Source organism: Barbatula barbatula (assembly GCF_947034865.1).
Source record: "Barbatula barbatula genome assembly, chromosome: 1".
NCBI lineage: Eukaryota > Metazoa > Chordata > Actinopteri > Cypriniformes > Nemacheilidae > Barbatula > Barbatula barbatula.
In genome coordinates this window covers 8,177,948-8,200,254 of record NC_136766.1, presented here as the reverse complement: position 1 = coordinate 8,200,254, position 22,307 = coordinate 8,177,948, and the positions used below count along the sequence as shown (strand labels likewise).

Below are 22,307 nucleotides of genomic sequence, written 5' to 3'. Positions count from 1 at the left end.
TTTCTATCTAAATACAGAGCAAGCCTCTATACATTAAATTGGCCGTCATGTTTTGTACAGTAGCCCTAAACGTGTCCTCAGACGTGCGATGCTTAATCAAAGCTGAGACCATGCAAATAATAATGCAAATGAATAAAATAATTATTATGTACAAGCTGCACACTAGTTCCAGATAAACAGTGATGCACAAAACTGCTCCGTTATTCAGCTAATATTACAACAACAACACCAATACCAATGTTACTCAGATACTGATCCGAATCAAAGCAACCTCCTCGGGGGTGATTTTTAGACGATCTTTCTCTCCAACGTCTCTTTGCTGGAAAGCATCTCCATAGATCTGGATCTCCGCTAAAAGCCTTAGTACCGCGGGTCCTAACGCGTCTCTGCTGGAAAGTCTTTATAATATTAACGCAGATCCTAGCTCCTGCCTGACTTTTATCTTTCTTTTTTACTTAAAATCCACAGACCCTATATTTTATGTAAGAAATAAGACATCACTCTTTCTACAGTCCTTCTCACATGATCTCTTCCCTGCGTCAACATGAGAAGACATGCTGTCTCCGCCGACAACATTTTATTTGTACTTTGGTGGCCACCGTTGTGTTTGGACTGAGAGATTGGTTGCAAATCTCACGGCTAGTGGCCCCTATAAATCCCACTCTAGAGTATTTGGACAACAATCATGTAATTAGAGACAAATATTGTAAATCAAACTAAACTGGTGGCCTTTATTCATTGGTGGATAATTGATTTGCCATGTTTCACCCTCATAAAAGGGGATTTGTCTGGCGTGTGGCAACCATTGAACTTGACCTGACCTCTAAAGTGGGTGTGTCAAAGGTCAGGGCAGGGTTTTGACCTTTGTGTTTAGACACGAGATGCAGATGGGATGTGGGGGAAGTGAAAGGAGAAACTAGAGCATTAGCTACTCTTTTCATTCCATGGCAGGCCCACACAGAATTGAACAGAATTGGTACACAGAATTTTATAAAGGGCTACACATCCCCCACCACTTTGTGTGTTTCTTTGGAAGTATTTTAGTATACAAAAAATATATACGACTATAAAAGACTTCAATGTATTGAACTGGTTTTCTTGTTATATTTAACTCGGTTTAGCAGATTTTGTATGAATGTATGGTTTTTGCATCTCTGCAAGTGAACAGTATATAATCGTGTGTATGTTTTTGTGTGTGTGTGTGTGTGAGAGAGAGAGATAGTGAATCAGTCAGGTGTGATGGCGTCTGTTTGAACTTGTCCCTTGACAACTAACAGGTGGCCAACATGAGAATATGAGAGAAAGAGAGAGCAATAGAGAACTACCCTCAGCAGATACAACAAAACTTTTGTTGTTGCGAGACATCTGCTCACCTTCACTATTGATTTTATTTCTTGTCCTACTCATCCTTGTTTGTTTGTTTTGTTGATTTAATTGTATTTCTATTCTTTCCTCCCTTGACTTTGCTATATGCTTCTGTTTTTGCTGACGTTTAACTGTGAGAGACAAAGAAAGACTAAATTGAGACGGATGGAGGACTGTGGAGAGGGGGATGGGGTAGAAAAAAGAGGGATAGAGCTCATGAGAAAGTGGTTTGTTTTGTAAAACTCATATCAGAAGGAGCAAAGCATGAATATTAAAGCCATATGAGGCCTTGACAGAAGGAAACTGCTTCAGCCAGACCAGCCCTTGTGAGCAGAGAAACACACACACACACACATATACACTCTCAAACAAAAACATAACTTCCTGATTTCATATCAAATAAGCACAGAATGTTTGGCGCAAATATATCTGATTATTTGTAATACACTATTTCATAACCATATATACAAAGCTTTTAAGAGTTACAAAGCACATTAAGAGCGAGTAAGTTCAGTCTGTTAAACCTCTTTCTGTGATCAAGTTTTATCTGTAGATTATGTCTAGGAGATTACATGACCTATTTACAGTTACGCAACCCCAAAAGGCTTGTTATGGGTTTGTAATGGCTTAAATTTATGCTTAAAGGCTATTTGTGGAAGTGTAGTTGGTATGTTGCTTTTTTTTTAAATGTTCTCTGGGTGGTTATCATGTCCTGTGTATAGGACACATGGAATCCCCCTACATTCCAATGCCTTTGTGCTGTTCAGTCGAGAGCATTTAACTTTTCCTACTATCACAACACAGAGATTGAGAGAGAGGGAGAGAGAGCAAAGGACAGACAGCAAAAGAGAGAAATGTAGTGTAGTGATGTATTCCTTCATTCAAAGCTGTAAAAACACAGGGCACTTGCTGATGTCATTAGCCTTTTCATGTTTCCCACTCCCTCACTATTCCTCAGTTCATTATTCCTGTTTTATTCCGTCAGCCTCCTTTTTTGTCTCATTTGTGATTGTCAGGGAGGTTGACAATCATTGTGTCTCCTCCACGTCTGCTGGAGAAGCACCTGATGGGATTCTTTCTGTCACATGTTGGAAGTAGATGTGAAGGAAATGTTTCCTTTCACAAGCAATCTGGATGTTTGTTTGATAGACAGAAAGAAATTGAGCTAAAGTGAGATGTCATAGATCAGTTCTAAACAAACATGTCCACAGCACAATATCATAATTCATTCAAATCTTTAAACAACTGCGTGCTGCTATTTAGCACATCTTCGGCAGTGTGATTTGTAAAAACAGATTCAAATATTTTTTCCTATCCATACAATTAAAAATGTTTGCCAACTATGCTTGTGTCAATTGTACTTGGTCGAAAATCTGTTAGATAAACGTATGACCTTGTCCGTCTTATTTTTCCAGCAGACATGTCCTCTCCCACCATGAAGAAGCCAGAGAAGCCATTATTCAGTCCAACATCACCACAGGACTCCTCGCCTCGGCTCAGCACCTTTTCCCAGCACCACCATCCAGGACTGACCACCGTCGGCCACAGTGGTAAGATTCTTGCAGTGCAAATTATCAGTGTGTTTTTATATATAAACATAAAGACGTGTAAGGTTTAATATATAAAAGGGTTTTAATGAAAAGGTTAAGTGTGACATATTTGCCAAAGTAAACCAAAACTACAATGTGATAACACCTAATGAGAAGCAGTGGATCATCTTATGTTGTGATTTCATGTTATTTAATTAAAATCCATCGCTAAAGCAGCTGTTCTCTGTGTCCGTGCAGTTATCTCCACCAGGAGTCCACCCCCACATTCTCCGCTGCCGTTCTCCGCCCCTTCCATCCTTCCCCCGGCCCCCTCGCCCTACATCTCGCACGGCGCCATACGCTACCCTCCACACCTCAACCCACCCGACTCCCTCAAAAACTACATGCAGTCTTACGACCCGTCCAGTCCACAGAGCAGCCAGGTAAGTCAAGATTACTCTCGTACGCCCTCATGCACACGCGTGAACCTTAACCCTAACACAACGATGGGTAATTAGTACAGTGTTTATCTCTACTGGAACAGAGCCTATAATTCTAGCGACTGCATCTGCATTGTCCGTAACACATAATAGATCCCAGCTGTTAAAATAGGGCGTTCGTTTAACGTTTCAATAGTAATTGAAATAGGCCCTTTCCTGAGAAATGCACACATGTGGAGCATCAACGGATTCACAACGCACTAGAAATAATATGCATCATGTGTGCCGTAAATTGTCCAACATAATCATTGTGTTGTCACATGTGTTAACCATACCGTGAGCGAACGCTGCTGTACCCCTAAAACTAATAAGAGCCTCATTGTGAGAGCAGATTTCGTAAACACAAAGATGTTTCAGCGCAACTTTCCGTTGCAGTCTATCTAAATGTCTCTGGTTGTTCCCACTGCATCCAGCTCAAGTTTGATTAACAGGCCACATTGTTTCGGCGTGGTAATTGACCCACTTTAGCTAACAAACACAAAATCATCGTCGTCTAAATCGGAGGGAAATGGTGGGCCGAACGGCGGCCTCTCCGTAGCTGCTGCGGCTCTGTTTACCAGTGTAAAGGAAGCGAAGGGGAACGAAAAGACAGGGGGAGAAAACAACAACAAAAGCGAGTCAATAAACACTCCAACCAGGCCAGCCACTGCACAAACACATATGTGCTCAATGTGGATCCAGCTCTGTATTAACTACTGTTTCTGCGTGTGTTTACTGGAGCTAGGACTGCATAAACTACTATTGTATATATTGTGATATTATTTTATATCATTAATTACACCGTTTTTTTGAAGGTCTATATAGTGTATACAGTATGTAACAAAACATATTCTAGAAATATTAAGGCCCCACATTTTATTAATATTTTTAAAGTAATTATAATTAACATGACGGCGAGAAAATTAGCTCAGTTTTCTCAATTGCTCAATTACACAATTTTAGTGATGGATTGCATAAGGGTTATAACAATAATAATAATTATTATATCATCTTTATTTGGCTTTTGCTTATTATGCCAACATTACTTATTCACAATTATTCAAAATAGTTGAAACAAAAATTTCATTTTTAAAATACCAATTATAATAATAATTGTTGATTTGGTTGTGAGAACGGGAAACAAAATAAACAAACATTCCAACTAGAACATTTAGTCTAATCGTTTATCTTCGATATGAAGGAACGTAATGTTTTCAGCAGCTTCATTCTGCTGTGGTCATGGTGACTAACTCCTCCTCCTTAGCAGGTGATGGATGGAACTCTTGGTGAGATTGTGTTTAAAAAAAAATCGACATCTCTGCCAAGCAACACAGACTGTCCCACTCATCTTAATTCGTTCCAAGAAATGACTTAAACAGTGATTGGCTTCTTCAAACACTTTATAAGAGGAAACAGAAATTTCTTGTGTTATGCTGTGAGTGGTTAACACTTAGTTTTTCTTTCTTCTTAAATTTTCATACCTAGTTAATTTAGTTATTTTTTATTTTGGGTTGGGGTTCAATTTGGTATTCATGTACAGTAAATGCATAAATCTTGACTAAGCCCAGAGAGCAGTGGTTAAAATCTTGTAACTAATTGTATCCTGTCAGGAGAAAAAACTAGTGTTTGTGACAAATGCATCATACGACAAGCTGCTAAACTAGTGCGCAAAGAAACATGTTTGATGCAACGTGATATGCTGGGAAACACAAAGCTGATTCTTTAAGGGATTTCTTTATTCTTTGTGTGATGGAAGCGAGGTCGCAGTACGACCGAGTTTTATATCCCGCCGCCGAAATGGTAAACAAAAGGCTCATAGATTGAACGAAGCAAAGCGCCCTGGAACTGTTGCTCAGGAGAAACCGCAGGGAACGATAAAGGTCGTAAATATTTGCCGTTGCTGGGGTCCGGGGCTTGGTGGGGGGAGATCGCTCTGCAAATAACACGGGGCATATAATCGGGTGGATGGGAGCCAGGATGTTTTTATGCTTGCTTTAACGCAGATTATATTACACCCTAATTAAACATTCTATTCACATCAGGGAACCCCATGGACACCATTCTCTCTCATAAAGGCATGTTTGAGTTTTGAACTTAGGGCCCCGCTATGTGAATTCTGCAGAGTCTGTCTCCTGCAGTCAGAAGTGGAAGGTGGTAGACGCTTTCGCCTTCTCACCCGTCTGTCTCTCTCGCTCTCGTGTGTTCCCTCCACCCCATATGGTTTTTGTATCAATTTCGAATGGGTTCTTAAAAATGCACACTCAGCTTTGTCGCTCTGATGGGAAAGGAAGATGGGCGAACATCAAAGCGCTGCGTTAATCTGCCTACAGTTGTAATAACAGAAAGGAACGAACATGTTCACTAAACAGTTCAAAAAACCGACCGCAAACCTGGTATGCTAACAGACCGTTTTTTGTTTCACGTTCAACAGCCGAACAGCAGCGGTCAGGTACTAGGGAAAGTTCCGGGTCACTTTACGCCAGTGCTGGCCCCCTCGCCCCACCACGGCACGGTCAGACCGGTGTCTCTCTCCATGACCGACACCAAGCCAATTACCACATCCTCAGAGGGTGAGTAAAACTCAATTGCATTACCTGTTTTAAGACACACTGTATTACAGTGTTAGATGCTGATCGAGTGTCTGTGGTATGTGCAGGTTATTCGGCTCCAGGCACCCCCACTGCCAACCGTTTTGTGGGACTGAGCCCAAGAGACCCAGCCTTTCTTCACCAGCAACAGGTGAGATATGTTCCACCCCCCCTTAAATTTTCCCTTTCTCACTTTTTCCCTTCTCCTGTACTTTCTTAAATCCCCATCCAGATGTTCTGCATTCTCAACAGGTGTCAGACAGGTAGCACATCAAATAATATGCTCATGAAGTGTAGCCACATTCGTGGCCCTGTGAACTAGAAGCAATATTTTTTACCAGTGACTTTACCAGAAGGAGGTGCAACTCTGGCTGTCTGAGAGCTGTTTTGTATTTTTGTCATCTTTTGTTAATTGATAGAGCAAGTGAAACTTTCAGCGTGGATGCTGCGCTAGAATATTCAGTCTATTAGATTATTAGCATTTGTTAGAATTAACATTCCTGGTGTGAAGTCTGCTATTTTTTTATTGAAAACCTCTTTCCACTTGCTGTTTTACCACAGTTACGTAAAAAGGTTTATGGTTTTTGCAAGTGTGGGTTTTTGTTACCGTTATGAAAAAGCCATTATAGGTTTCCATGAATTCATAGATACGAAATCCAAGTTCTCAGCAATGAGCTGTGACTAAACTTTGTTTTCATGCAAGTTCACCCAGTAAATCCAGCAACCCCGAAAGGATTTGGAGATACTTGGACCAAAGTTACATTTCATTGCATTAGAATGTCAATGCTTGCAAAACTTGCAAATGATTTAAAAAAAAAGTAACAGCAAGCACAGTGTTTTTAACATTAAAATGTTAAAAAACATTACAAACATTACAAACTACATCTCTGGTTAATTCTAAAGGACACATGCAGTATGCACATGCAGTATGCATGTGTCCTTTAGAATTAACCAGAGATGAAGTTTGTCAAACGAATTATGGAGTGTGTGAAATACTCTTTTCATTTTGAGTATATGAATTTTGTTTTCAGTTTAAAATATAGGGAACCTCTTTTTTGCTTATGCTGTCTTTTAACTAAATGAAAGTGTGACTCGAATGTCCAAACACTTTTTGGGGCTGCTGTGAATTAAACTAGTCAAAACTAGTTCAATTAAGATTTAGTATAAAGTACTTTCAAGTAGTCTAGTCTCGATTGTATTTTCCAACCGTTAAATGAACCGTACAGAATACAGAATTGAAAGGTTTATTTACACCTGGGGCCGTTTCTTGGACTCTATTGCGACGGCTTCTCTCAAGACGCATTTCAACATAACATTGATCTTGTCCGGCAATGTTAAATTTACTGTGGAACAATAGCAAGCATTGTTGTCAAATGGACCAAATGATAAACAGCATATTGCAGAACTAAACTTGAGCAATTTGATTTATGTCAGGCCAGGATTACAAGGTATTTAGCAAAATGATCTCGTTCTGGCAAAAGGCTCCGTATTCTAAAATGAAAAATAGTGGAGCGTGTGCGGCGATGGCCCAGTGCAGCATGAAAGGGCTGGTCCGAGGCCAGTATTTTCCACCCTCCTCTAATTGAATTCATCTGCACGCGGCGACATCATAATTAGTGGTTTTCTCCTGCTCCGCTCCTGAGTTACAGTAATGGCAAGACTCCCTTTTATTGCTCTCTGGTTTGGCATAGTTGGACGGTGCCACAAAATGCACAGCTCACCACCAGGGAGGTTACTTCAGATTGGCTCTTTTAAAAAACATGGGACTAATTACTTTGAGAAGGATTTTATAAAGATGCCTACGGGGAAATTGGTTAGTAGATTAATACAATTGATCATTAGACTTAATGAGGGGAGTGATGTATCGATAAAAGCAAGAGATGGGTGGATGGAGTGCATGTAGAGATGGATGGATGTTCATTACGATGCGTTTTAGCAGATGCTGGCCCGGCACCTGCCGTATTTCTAGCGTGGTCCTCACTAGCGACTTAGCCACTTTGCTTAATGCCTTTTGTTTTAGTTGTAGTTCCTTTAACAGAGAGAGGGATCAGATGGAGACAGGATGATATACTGTATCAACCATCCATCATGTTTATATTAGACAAAGCTTTTGTTTATCCTCGAAAGAGAGATTTGTATAGCAAGGCCTGACCCGTGTTAACCTGCAGCCATTGAGCCGGCGGTAAATAATGTCGCCTAGCTTTTATTCTGGGTGATTTATCATTGGATATTATGAGACGTATTGACACCTGTGTTCCCCTGCTGGGCTTTTGTCAGAGCGTGCTGTGTGACGTTTGGGGCGTATGGATTACAGTCGTCGCCGTGGCATCACCTTACAGAGCCATTGCGCTCCTTTCCCAGCATGCTGCTGGGCAGGGTGAGGCCTCCAGCTCAGCCTGACTGTCTGGAAACTGAGAACGCTTCAGACGCTCAGCGGGGTTCTTTCTGTTCTCTCAAGTCCATGCTTTTCTCCTCTCTCTGTATCTCTTGTATTTCTTTGTTTTTCCTCTCTCGCTATCTCGTAAGCACTTAAATGCTTCTAAAATGCATCGAGAGGGTCTCTGTATATGCTCAAACGCGGCCTCACTGTAATGACTCCATTACATAAACATTCACAGCGTCTCTTTAGCCATATACTGGAGTCTGTAAATCAAGCGGGTGTGGCCATACATACATAATCACTCCTATTGGTCTCACAGCAATGGTTTAAGCTTATTTAATTTAAAAGAACCATCTTTATGCTCATCGGCCCTATGCGAGACATCGCTGCTCGTGATTTGTGGCGCTGGGTCTTTCATTTAATGTGCTTGTTGTCTGTTGTTGGCGGCGCATGACATATGATGGTGCATGTTTGGAGAGCTGTATGATATGGCCCTCTGAAGTGGCAGCTTTGGGATTGAGGCCATTAGCGTAATGGACAGTTTCCTGCGATAAGCCATAAAGACAATTCATCCTGATTGTAGACACTGCGGAACAGAGACGAGGCCATACCCTTTACAGTGTGTTTATGGTAAGGCTGAAAAAATATACAGTATCCCAGAATGCTTTAGGTGCTGTATGCATGTCAATGTATAAATGTAGCTATGTAAAGGGATAAAATAAAAACCCGGTCATTTATTCACCCTCACATCACTGAAAACCTGAATGACTCTTTCTGCTGTGGAATACAAAAGAAGATATTTTGAAAAATGGCTTTGTGTCCATACAATGAAAGTCAACGGGGTCCAGTGATGTTTGGTTACCGACATTATTCAAATAATCATCTTTTCTGTTCTGCATAAGAAAGTAAGTTGTACAGTTTTGGAATACATGAAGGTGAATAAATTATGAAAGAATTCACATTTCGGGTGTACTAAATTGTAATGTGGTTGTTGTACACAATCTTACAATCTTGTTGGGATATTGAAACATGAATCAACGTTGTTATTATTATGATTGCTTTCTTCAACGCGTTTGTGGTATGAATTAAAAATAATAACTGGATACGCACATTTGGGTGTACATGACAGACAGAAATGCAGACAGCAGACAAATGACAGACAGATGTCCTCATAGTATACATTTCACAATTGCACTGTTGTTAAATCAAGCTCATTCACTACTTACTCCTAACCCAATCACACGGGGGAAATGACAGATGAGCATTCATGCACACAACCCCGACAGCACCTGCTCTGGACTGATACCCCTGTGCGAGGTGTTTGTGAAAACACCAGTGAGGAGTAGATTTCATTAGCCTGTCTCCCCAGGGGCCCTTCCTTTTTCTTCCGGTGTTTCCATTCTGCCCCCGTCCCTCTCCCAGAGCCATGATCTGTGATCACAGTGATCACAGTCCAGTGCTAACCTGCTTAAGCAGTACACAGCTGTGAAGGTGCTTTCCATGCTGACGCACACCTCTGTGATCTGGTAGTGACAGTGACAGATGGCACCTGTGAGCGGCAGGACCTGGAATGTGCAGCTAACCGCTGACGTCAGGCTTGATGCCGGGGGTCAAGCTATTACTTCTTTAATGTAGAGATACCGTGTGTGGCATGGTTTTAGTGTGCCATTTAGCAGTTTACATTATCGCTTTTATTAAGTGACTTAGCATGATTTTTAGCATTTAATTAGCATTTACTGGGAATCCAACCCATGACGACAACACAATGCAGCTACCAAATAAGCAACAACAAAAAATGAAGAAAAAACTATTTCTTAAAACAAGTAGCAGTTTATTTCACTGTATAATATTTAGGTGTTTGTATAAATGAATGTAAGTGCAAACAAATTGTATGCTGTACAGTTTGCTAAAGCTAGTTATTACATTTTGTGCTTGAAGGGATATTTCGCCTTAAAGTTAACCCCCAAAATCATTGACTCACAATTTGCAAACCTGTATGATTGTCTTTCTTCTGCAAGAAGATATTTTGAAGAATGTTGGTAAACAAAAAACGGTGGTCCCCATTGACTTATATGGACACAAAACCAATGCAAGTCAATGGGGACCAACGGTTTTGTTTTACCAAAATTCTTCAAAATAACAAAAATAATTGATGCAACTTCATGTCAATTAAAAAGTTTACTTTCTTCTGTGGAAAACTAAAATTTGGTTTTGTGTCCATAAAGTGCATGTCAATGTGCTTCAATGTTGTTTGGTGACCAACTTTCTTCAAAATATTTTCTTTTCTGTTCTGCAGAAGAAAGTCAAACATGTTTGAAATGACATGAGGGTAAATGATAAAAAAACTGGGTCGTTTTTGGTTAGACTATACCTTTAAATACCTAACTACTTGTAAGTCGCTCTCGATAAAAGTGTCTGCCAAATGGATAAATGTAAATGTAAACCCAAAGAGCTTAAATCGTCCATCGAACTGCTCGGTGAGATTGGTGACCTTATACACTAAGGATACAGGCAGTAGAGCGCATCCAGGACCTTTTCAGCATGTATTGTATTAGTGTGTTTTTTCAGAGTGTGGGGTCGACCAAAACAGGATGAAGGAATGTGCACTACCAAAACAGTCTGATAGCTGACCTCGACTTTGCCCCACGGCCATTGTTTTCTGGATTCAGGTCGCCGGAGAACACACACAAATACTGTATCACGCTTACTAGTGGAGTTTGTTAAAGAAGAGCTGGCAGTACTGACGGAGGTGGATATCCGCACATAGCAGTGTGAAAATACTTCACATACTTTTACATTACTCCCACTGTAAAGCACGTACAACAGAACACCACTTAACATTTTTATTCAAATGAATTTGTTGGTTTCTTAGCCTCTGTTATGTGATTTGTGTGCGTCACATCATTGACATTATTTTTCTTGCTAGTTACCTAGTATATTTTAATATAGAGCCACAACACCCATGACAGGGCCACCAAGCTAGCAGTGAACTTCCTGTAAGTTCCCATTCAGAGTTTGACTAATTGATGTGCTTTCACTCTGGGCATTCTGTATTTCAGCTGCCAGTAACTCTCTGGGAGAGCACTAAAGCATCTTTGAAGTAAATATAGAAAATCAATTATTCAACTTGCTAGATTTATTGCGATGGAAATGGATTTTTATTTGGGAGCGTACAGGTGCTTTCCAGAAATGGCTAGAGCAATTGACAGGGACTAAGTGGGATTGAATACTCAGAGAGCGAAGGTTCCTGATGAAAGTATTTGTGCAACTTGTGCGTCTGGAGTGTGCCGTTGCTGAAAACACTGTGCATTAGCGAAATGGAAAGTTCGAAAATGCGTACGGATTTAATTGCTTTCGGCGTTTACTGTAAACTTACGTTTTCGTGTGCGCGAGTAGGTTTATTACATTTTGTTATGCAAGACATTACACATTTTTGTTTCTTACACTGTCATGCATACAGCTTGTTGCATGTGTGTGTGTACTGTATGTGTGCATATCTGTTCCATTCTGTGAAAATGTGCTATTTATTTGTTTTATTTTTACATTGACATCTTCAAAAGAAAAACAACAATACTTGTAACCAGTTAGAGAATAGTTTAACTTGATAGACTAAAATCAGTCTCTCAAATAGCATGATTCATGTAATGCTTCAATGAAAACAGGCTGCTATAAAAATACCTAACAGCAGTGAAGTGACCGTAACTGCATGCACCACTTGGAATGCATGAGCTTCCTCCCATTCCAATGCATTCTGGGATAAATGAATAATCTTCGTGTAACCCAGCCCCCATTTTTTGTATACTAACCTCTTCTTTTGCTTTCAGGATGATTAATATTTAGACCACTAATGGTATTGCATGCCACACATGACGACTGCCTTTTTCATTTTTAACTTTCTGAAGTTTAAATAGAATCTAATTGTGTTTAACATATAACATATATCCCAACCTATGACATATGAACGTATGATTAAAAATATAATCTGTAATCCATAATCTTTTAATCCTGAGCATTAGTAATGCGTTTTATGTCTCTAGTAATGTTAGATTAACATCAGATAAATGTAAGAATATGTGTTGAGATGAGTCTAGAGCTGCAGGTTTTGTTGCATGCTAAATGTGTGTTAGTTGCCGTTGTGCTAGCCCAGTTGTCTGACTGAGAGGTGTTTGATTGACAGCTGAGGATTTGTGACTGGCCCGTGAATCAAAACATCAGGTCATATGGCTCAGAGGAGACTTTGGGGATTTCTTGGCAAAGGTAAAAGTTTCCTTTATTTTCAACCCACCTCTCCATTAAGTGTTACTGTTTCTGCAATAGTCCAACAACTGCTCCAACTCAGTCCTAAGAATCTTTTTTATTATGTTTTTTCACTCATTGCAAGAAAAACAAACATAAGCAAAGTGTATTTGGCCATTAATGTCTGTTATTGAATTTAAAGATACGAAGACTATGATTATTTTAATTACCAGATTTACATTTTATTTCCAAATGTTTCATTTCCATTTCTCTTTTTCAAACGTTATATAAGTGTAACTTTCAAACCTTTTTCAGGCTGTCACACAAACGCTACTGGTCTTATTTAAGATTTGTGTGACAGAATATGATAAGCACCACATTGTTTAGCCTGTCTTGATGTTTCTCTTAGATTAGTCCTCCAGAATAAGGATCAGAACAAAATCAGACATATTAATGGTTAACATCCTTATCTCATTGAAAGAACGGCAGTTAGGAAGATGATTACTGTTGGGAAAGAGCAGAACTCTGAGGTTCACAAACAGCAGAGAGCTGTATGTTTGCAAAGGTCACCGCTAAGCTTGCCTTTTTTATAGCGGCAGTCAAGACTGTTAATTTTCAATCGCTCTCTTCCGAAAAAACATCTAGTATCATTTTTATAGATACTACTTGGTTTTAAGTGTATCTTAAGTGTCCAAACGCTTTCAGGGCACACTGTACATTTACATGAATGTTCTTCATAAATGATATTTTGATGCATCTGTTCGACAAAGTACATTTCTAGTATAGTAAAACTCACTGCAGTGTATACTTTAACATGAAGTGCATACAGCCGATGCAGAAGATGGGCTTAGCGTGAGCTTTGTCCTTGAGCCACATCCCGTCTCTTTCAGTCCCACGTTTGCTCTGCACCTCTCTGCAGCGGCTGCTGGAAAGGTCTTGCTCAGCACTTCCTCACCGCAGTAGTGTGGAGAGACAGAGCAACACTAAACACACTCTTACCTCTTTCTGCAGGCAACAGGCACACAGGCCCCTGTTTTCATTCCACCCCTTTCTCTGGCCTCTTAATAGACCACACGGAGTACAAGGGAAAAAATGTAACCTGACGAGGGCTAACCCTGTACTGTTTCTCCTGCATTACACAATGAGATTTCATAACCAACATCAAGCAGTGGCTCATTTTTAACATTTAGTTACTGATAGATCAAACCCAGATTTTATCAAATACAAAAATATTCACTAAAACTAATTTTCTAAGTACTGTAAATCTTAGAAAAACTTGGCAGGCTCGCCAATCAGTTTTCTTCTGTTTCGTAAGCTGAAAGCTGGAGTAAGGTTTTTATTAATGATGGTAGTGCGGCATGCGCTGTCTGAACTAATGCTGACCTTCTTGTGTCTCGTCCTGCTAAAATTCAAAGGAACTGTCCGTGTGAACAGACCTTTATATTTTTTAACAAACGTGTCAACAATATCCAGGGGACCCTGAGAAGAACCCAGCAAATGGGGTCTCACAGAAACCCCCTGAGAACAACCCAACACTGTAGATAGGTTTGATGAATCTATCCAAACAGATGCAGTGTATGCTCATCTGAGGCATGACGTAAAACTGTCTGACTTGTAAACAAATAAAAAACAGCTTGCCTTGACAGATTAGAGGAGCGTTTTAGGCAGAACGTAGTGAGAAAGTAAGACATTTACTGCAGATGAAGTGTAGTCCAAGTGCAGAGTTGACTTGAAGTCATTGGCTTATGGAAATGTGATTTGTTGCTTGCATGCACAAGAAAAGCTACTGTGATGCAGTGCGATGCATGCCAGTCCACGGCTCAACCCAAATTGAATTGCAGTCAGTCCTGCTTCTTGCCATCTTACAGGAAATGGGTCAGCAATCCATTAAGATGGCATAAGATAATCTAATTGAACATCTGATCCCAAAAGGAAGCAGACCCATGCTAGTTCCTGTACCCAGAGGAGAGACCCGTAAGCAGCTGGCGGGAAGAGATCTGTTGAAAGAATCCTAGAGTGGGGAAAGTTGTTTGTTTCTCTTCCCTTTGTCCCGTGTAACAACCATCACCCTAGTGATTGGGGGAATCACAACTTTAGGTGTCTGGTAACCAGGGGAAACCAGACAGTAGGTAACATAAGACTTGAACTGGGGGAAAAGGGTAGCACCCGCCCCATGACAATCCATCAGAGGCACAGTACATGGGGTGGTTTACAGGCTGAGGGGCGGGCTGTCTTTGCTGGGCTGTTAGTTATTCCCAGTGCAAGTGGTTAATGGTAGAGACAGAAAGGAATAGAAAAACTAATACTATGCAGTTTTTTTATTTTGTGCTCTTTTTCATTAGCAAGTTAAGATAAAATTTAACTGCACAGTAAAATATATTTTGTAGAATTAGATTATAAACATGGCACAGTATTGTGATAGTTTCTGGTATTGTGATACTTCTACCGGTATAGTATTGTAAGTTACATTTATGTTACCGTATTCCCACTGCATAGTGAACACACTGTGCACTAAGAAACCACTTGCATATTCTGTATGATTGTCTTAGCTTGCTTTTATTTTTAAATAAACTTGGTTGAGTAATGAGTTTACATTTGTGAACAGGTTTTGGCTGGCAAAATCGGTTCTTCCACTTTGACAGTTTATGAATATAATATGAAATAATATATAGGAAATATTAAAAACAATTTGTTCATAGATCTTAGAACTAACTGATGTCATTAATACTGTATCTCATATCAAAAAAGAAGAAAAAAAGTTGCACTTTCTATAATATTTATGCTGCTAGATTTTACATAGATGGTCGTTATATGTTTTGCTGTAGTTTTCAATCTATAATTTTTGATAATTGAATGGTTATCTCTTTTAATGGTGTCCTTACAAATCACTGCATGACATCTGAACAAATGACTGGTCTGACGTCGTAAGCTCAAGTCACAGGTAATTGCAAGAAAGTCAGAGTTATGTCGCAAGTACTTTAAAGTTTATCAAGTCAAGTCATAAATCCCTGAAATAGTGTCTCGAGTCTGATTAAATCCAAGGCTGTCGTCCACATCTCTGAAACCCTTAATCTCTCATTTCCTGTTAGGTGATTTCTCGAAGGGAGAGGAAAGGGTAAGCGCAGGATCAGTATTAAAGGGTAAATGAGGACTGTGGAGGGAGGAAAGAACCGTACCCGTTACTTCTGCGCATATTCTCTTTAACTCTTAAGAGAGAGTGCAGTGCATTTCAATTCTGTGTCCGTCTATTTTTGTTTTCTTTATATAGAGCAACTTTCTCACCCGGTTTCTGGCTTTTTTATGTAAAGTCTGACTCTGTGTGCGACCCTTGTATCACCGGGTGTAAGATTTCAGCCTTTGGCTGCGAGTGATTTGTATAAAACTCAGACTGAATCATTAGCTGCTCTCAAGGCAACAGGCAGCAGTGTCACCCCAGGCCGCCTCTAGAAGAATAAAGTCACTGTTCCACATCCGCCGGGTCCCTGTCCCTCACCAGCCGTCGGCTTTAGCCCCCTCGGAAAACAAACAACAAACTCCAAAAGAAAAGCCCTCTAAAGGCTCGCACCTGCACCCAAACCAGTGATCCCAGGGAAAAGTGTCTTTCCGCACAGTCTCCTTTCTTCAATCAGCCCATCACCCCCTCTCAACCCTCTCCCTTTTCTTTTCGGGGTGGGGATAAAGAATCAAGAGGGAGAAAAACAAAGGGAGGCTGTGTGCGCCGGCCACTGTTGACAGAGCAGGAGTGCGGTCTGTAATCTGCAAGCAGAAAGATTGTGTTTGGTGATTGGGTGAGACAGGTATTTCAGACTCGGAGGAAGGGGGGCCACACCGGGGCTCTGGTTTCTGGCCTCCCTAATTATTTGACACATGTACGCACCATTCAGTCCCCCCCCCGTTCTTCCCCAAGGGAACAACATGCTGTTTGTGCGCCCTGACGTTTTTGCATCCAAGATTCGCACCACAGCTCGCAATTAACAGACTTGTGTTGTTGTGCAGTTAGCATGTGCTGAATGCAGATAGGAAAGTTCTGGAGACGCTTTAACGCTATTGATCAGAAACTGGGTGTCAGCTGCAGGGGGTGGGGATGAGCGCATGCTCTTGGGGAAACTTCCCCCGTGCGTTTGCACTATGAGCGCTTTGTTTCTCTGGGATATCCTGTTCCCTGACACGATGCCGAACGTATTATTTTGCACGATTGTGTGTGAAAGGATCTGTTTTAAAAGGAGGGTGGGGAAAAGTCTAGACCTGATACAACTTTTTCATTTACTGATTCAGAATTGTAATGACATGTATTGATGCGTTTTATTCCTTTACATTTATTTGTTTAGCAGATGCTTTAATCCAGTGTAACTTTTCAAGAAAAAGAAAAACAGGTATATAATCGTACAAAATGTGTGTATTAATCCAGAGAAGTATAATTATAGACACTGCATATGATGCAACAAATACTTGATGTGTTATGATACATAAGACTCCATATTGTGCTATTCTTTTTATGACTTTCTAAGAATACTTTAAAGAATGAACATTCTGTTATCATTTTCTCACCCACATGTCATTCAAACCTGTATTGACTTACTGTCTGATGCAGAACACAAAAGAAGATATTTTAAAGAATGTTGGTAACCAAACAATATGAACTAGAGTTATACATTTTTTCCCAAATCCGCATAAGTGGATCATAATAGTAACCCGTACATTCCCTCTCTCCTCTGTGTTTCTACAGTCCTGGTACCTGGGCGAGCTTAATTCCATTCCAAGTGTCGAACGGGACTCCGATTCTGCCAACAAATGTCCAGAATTACAGCATAAACATCATTGGTGAGCCCCTCCTGCAGGCGGAATCAAGCAATTGAAGGGGGCCTAGAAGCGGAGCCCAGAAGTGATGGGGTCCTCGGACAAACCAGCAAGCAGCACTTATACAATCGACCTGGACATTTGCCCCACCCTCTAAAGGACATTGGCTTAGAGCGGTAGAGTGAGTGGGGTCAAAGCGTTCTCTTGTGACATGAGCCTCTCTCCACACCAGTCAGTCATTGTGTCAAGAGGCCCCTAAACTGAGATACTGTGACCATACAAACTTTAGATGCCTTACTGTATATGCATGACATGCTAGTCTCTCGTAGTGTTTCTCTCGTTCTTACGTCACGATTACTAGTCTTGGTTTATGAAATTATTTAGATGGGGTGGCCACGGAAGGGCTGGCTTGCTGGACGGTTTGAAAAGCAGGCTGCAATTCACACAAACTTTGATCAAACAGAGGCTCATCCTATTCGTTACAAGCCCATAGGATCAATTTTCAATGAACTGAATGTCTCTATTTTCATATTTTCCTCGAAAGTTTCATTTGACCATGGTGCAAAATCTTTTAAATCTTGTCAATCTTGTACTTATTTCCTTTTAAGGTAAAGGTTAGAATTTTCTCTAAAGAGTTAAAAACTCTGAAAAGGTTTTTTCTTCAATGAAAGAAAAAAACTTATATTGCTAAGTATGAAATATAACCCCTTTTTAGTTTTTTTGATATTTCCTTTGAAAAGGATTTTTAGACAAAAAGTCAATATCTCATAAGAGGCAAGTGCAATTTAAATGATTTTACTGAAGGGAAGCTATCACAGTCTGTCTGCCCTAAGACTCTAAAGGAATGGGGAGAAAATGTTTTAAAATGAACTTAAAAACGTAAATATAAAAAATTTGGGATTCGGGACTCTAGGGAAAGCTAAGGTTAGATGAATGAGATGGACAGTGAACGTTTACCTGAGCAAAACTGAACATAAACAATACAGCACTTATGTTGAGCCGTACCCAAACATGTGGGTAGTTTTTTTTCTTTAATTTATTGAAAAGAAAACTTAAGTAGGGTAAAAAAGACGCGAACACACGGCGTGTATAAAATGGCTTATTTTGACATATACCTACCGAACTAGTATGCATGTTTAGTTGGCTGTTAGCTTCTAAAGCTACTGTTTACACTTTGATATCATGAGAAACAATAGGGAAGCAGGCTGGTCTGGTAATTTAAGACGAGATGTGTATGTGTGTTATGTGTGCTCATTTTAACACTAACCTGCGAGTTGAGGCGAGGTCTCAAGGTGCTTATTTCACATCCTCTTTTTTTGGTAGTTCACAAAAGCCGCAGTCCCAGAAATCAATGATTGCTCCCGGCATTCTCAATGCCATCGCCTCTCCAATCAGACATATTTATAGAATTAATCTTTCCAGTAATCTTAATTTGCACGAAAGTATATAGTCCACGTTACGTGCCTTGCCTTCGACTATAGAGAACATCACTACACTTGTTTTTGCTGCATTTATTACCGTTTTAGGAAAAAAGTAAAATTTTTATGATAAGAAATATTTTGTACTCTGGATGAATTTGTGACATTGTTGATTTTTAGCTTCATTTACTACTTTATCTCACATTTACAGTGCATATCGAGGCTTTGTATAGTTGCTGTTCTAAACTTTATAATCAACATTCAGCATTATTCAGTATTTTGGTGGTTTTCTTTTTTGATTCTGTTTTAATCGTTTGTTTGTTTTTCCATCTTCCAGTCATTATTGGGGAGGGCGGGGTCAAGATTTATAAGAATTATGCAATACCAAGTTTTGCCTATGTAGGTAGTGCTTTTAGCTATGTGGATTATTAGAAGCTAGTACAGAAATACAAATAGTGTAAACATTTATTTTGTTGATGTTGTGCTGTTGCTGTTGTTGTTGTTGTTGTTGTTGTTGTTGTTTTCCTTTTTTCGTATTTGACCAAAGTGGGAACAGCTTTCTATGCAGTGTGCGACAAGGTATTTTTTCCCTTGAGTGTACCGAAAGGTGGTTCGAGTCATTTTGTTGAGTATTCTCAATAAGGGGAGGACTTTTTTCCTACACTTTGAAGCATGTCTGCAGAGAATGCACCCTTTGGTCTAATATGGCTGCAAAGTCACTGATTCGTCTACTGTGACTACAAACTCCTTTTTCAACCTTCGACCCCGGGGTGCTAGTTTGACTCACATAATAAAACAACTTTCATAAGGGAGACAGCTTGACTTGAGAGCGACAATCACGAGTGAAAGACGCGCACTTTGGCTAACACATTGAGGGTACAGTATGAAATGCTGCCCTACTGTTAGTGCATTTTCCCACCATATATTTCTCACCCCAGTTCTCCCTTTCCACTTAACAATGTAGCTATATGCAATTCCCAAGTAGATGCCTTAAATTTTCCCGAACAAGTGACTTGTTATAAAATGCGCTACAATCACCATAATGCAAGTTTGTGCGTGTTAATTGTGTCACAATCAGAAAACATCACTGTTTCTTATTCTTCCCTATGAAGTGCTCTAATTTACAGCCTTATTGAGATTGTCTTTTGTAGACAAACAACCCCCATGGGGAAAATTGGTTTAAACATTGGTAGAAATGTTTTATAGGTATTTTAGGTTTTACAAGCTATAGACTTTGTTAAAAGGGAATGACGTAGTGCTCTTATGGTCTGACGGATCAACGAAACCCAGTTTTGCACCTACAGCATACAGGCAATCACAAGCCATAGTGCCCTTTCAATACAACAAAACTCAGGCATTTGTTTCACAGGGCACTATAAGCATAAATGTTAACAAACTTTTCAAAACTTTGTTTCATGTAATATCCCCCTATTACTAAGGATCGGTTCAGTCCATTAAAAAGATGCTCAAGTCAAGCTGAATCTCTCCTTGTTCTTTATCAACTTTTCGTCGGTTTTTTCGTACTAGAATCAAGTCGCCCCGTTCAATGTGCACTGTTCCGTCTTTTTGTTGTTTTACGTTCTTGAAAAATTAAGTGCTTTGCAGCCTTCTGGCCATTGGCAAGGCCACTCAAGTGCATTTCCTCCCGCAGTGGTGAGCGTGTCAGGGTCGTAGAGTCATTCTCGTGTTTTAGGGCGAGTTGGAAACCGTGAAGGAGGCCGTAGGTAGGGGCCATCTCGATGGCTGTGGTAATAGCAATAGTTTTTGATAGTCGTCGTAATGGGATCAAATCTGCTCTGGCAGCTTCGTGAAATGTGTGCGTGTGTAGATGAATCAGTCCGAGAGTGCGAGGGTGACTCACGAGGAGAGTAGTTAAGGGTCTTTCTATTGAAATGCCTGCCTGGTTAACAAAAGTGTGTACACTGTAAAATTCCTTTTCTTTCCCAGTTTGTAAAAAAACCTTGTAATCGTGAATTTAAATGATGTCCATATTTTTTAGTAAAAACAAAAAATGTCTTGAGTTTAGAACTTTCCAGCTGTCCATTAAATAAGAGAGGTGGAATATGTCATTCTTCATTTTATTTTCCTGTACTTTTAAAGTGGAGTAAATTCCCGCGTGGGACTGTAAATGTTTAAAACAAAATGATGAAGGTCTTTTGTTGTATTTCGTGTGGATTTACTTGGATCCTTGAGACATTTCATAAATGTTTGAAGTGTTGTTTTGTTAGTGTGGCCATAGAGTGTGTGTGATGTGATTATGTGATAATGAAAACGGGACAAGAATTAATGTTTCAATTTGTGTTAAGTAGGGTCGTTTTTTCCTGAGTTGGGTAACTCCTAGTCACTTTAGAATAAAGGCACCTGATCTGAGTCTCCCAACAACAACTACCAGGGTAATGTCGCGTATGACATAAAAAATTGTTCTACTGTTTTGTGCAAAATAAAGCATGCGTTATTTTCCCCATCACTAGAGGCTGACCCACCATACGATGTACAGAATTTGCTTGCTGGGAATTTTCTGCAAGATGCCACGTTGGCACCTCCATTCTGCAGTGTTTACAAGTGTCTGCTGTGGGAAGGGATTGGGAATGCTGGACGCATTCGACGTGTAGTATTCAGGGCAGGCTCGGTACGTAGGGCTCCCAGAAGCCTTTGTGTAGACTCACAGATGTCTTATTCATGTTGCCATCACGGAGAAAATAAACAGCTGAGCATTTGCACTTTCTGCAGTTCCCACTACCCCCTTCATTGGCACATTGTTTGTTGTGTGGATTACGTAGCGCTAGCTATGAAGCTCTTATTAGCCCGAGTGTTTTTATCTTGTGGGACTGAGTGTTGTCATGGTAGCTCATAGCACTTCCCCTCACCATACGATGTTTTGAGGCGTGACTCGATTGTCAATTTATACCTTATATTGGGGTACAGATAGCAATTTCTTTTTTTGTTCAAAGGGCTTATCTTTATAGTATTGGTTGCGGAATTTAGAAATTTAGAAATTAGGTATAAAAAGCAGCAAGATGATACATTTGTGGCGTGGTGAAGTTCATGAAAGCCATGATCATGGTCCTTGTGAAGCCTACATGTGTGTGTGTATATATGCAAGGAGAACCAGTGGAGCTCATGCAATGTCTGTTTTCATCTGTTCTGTGTGTGCAGGTGTTACCTCCGTTACACAGGGAAAGGCAGTAGGACAGTTTGGTCCATATCTACTCTCATATTTCTAATATTAGGGCATTAACAGCCGCATGAATGATCATTGAACAGGAGCATTTTTAAAACCAGCAAATTATATGATGTTTACCAAAAACAGAAGAAAAGATAAAAGATTTCAAGCAGTGCCTGTTTCAGCTCAGTGGACTTTCCCTTGTAAATAAAGAAATAAAGAAAAACATTGAATTTTCTTTTGGGGATACGATAAAACAAACAAACTCAATCTTCAATCCAAACAGAATCTGTGGGATGCCTCTTCCCATTTCTTTCCCCCCCATATGTTTCTGCTTTTTTTTGGTCCTGTG

At 40.0% G+C, this 22,307-nt stretch overlaps 1 protein-coding gene across 5 annotated transcripts in view; it reads left to right on the top strand.

The window, feature by feature from the left end:
* Positions 1-22,094, top strand: part of LOC306891988 (nuclear factor 1 B-type-like) — a gene marked incomplete at its 5' end in the record, with an annotated part of 78,080 nt that extends 55,986 nt beyond the window's left edge. For 2 of the 5 annotated variants that reach the window (XM_079452668.1, XM_079452664.1), the window contains 6 exons: positions 2,781-2,915; positions 3,153-3,337; positions 5,805-5,943; positions 6,030-6,112; positions 12,519-12,598; positions 17,304-18,901. In XM_079452668.1, coding sequence (XP_079308794.1) covers positions 2,781-2,915; positions 3,153-3,337; positions 5,805-5,943; positions 6,030-6,112; positions 12,519-12,598; positions 17,304-17,433 — 752 coding nt within the window. In that variant the 3' untranslated portion in view covers positions 17,434-18,901. Of the gene's footprint in view, positions 1-2,780; positions 2,916-3,152; positions 3,338-5,804; positions 5,944-6,029; positions 6,113-12,518; positions 12,599-17,303 lie in introns of all 5 variants that reach the window. The other 3 variants (XM_079452665.1, XM_079452667.1, XM_079452666.1) reach the window with 3 other exon arrangements.
* Positions 22,095-22,307: the final 213 nt, after the last annotated feature.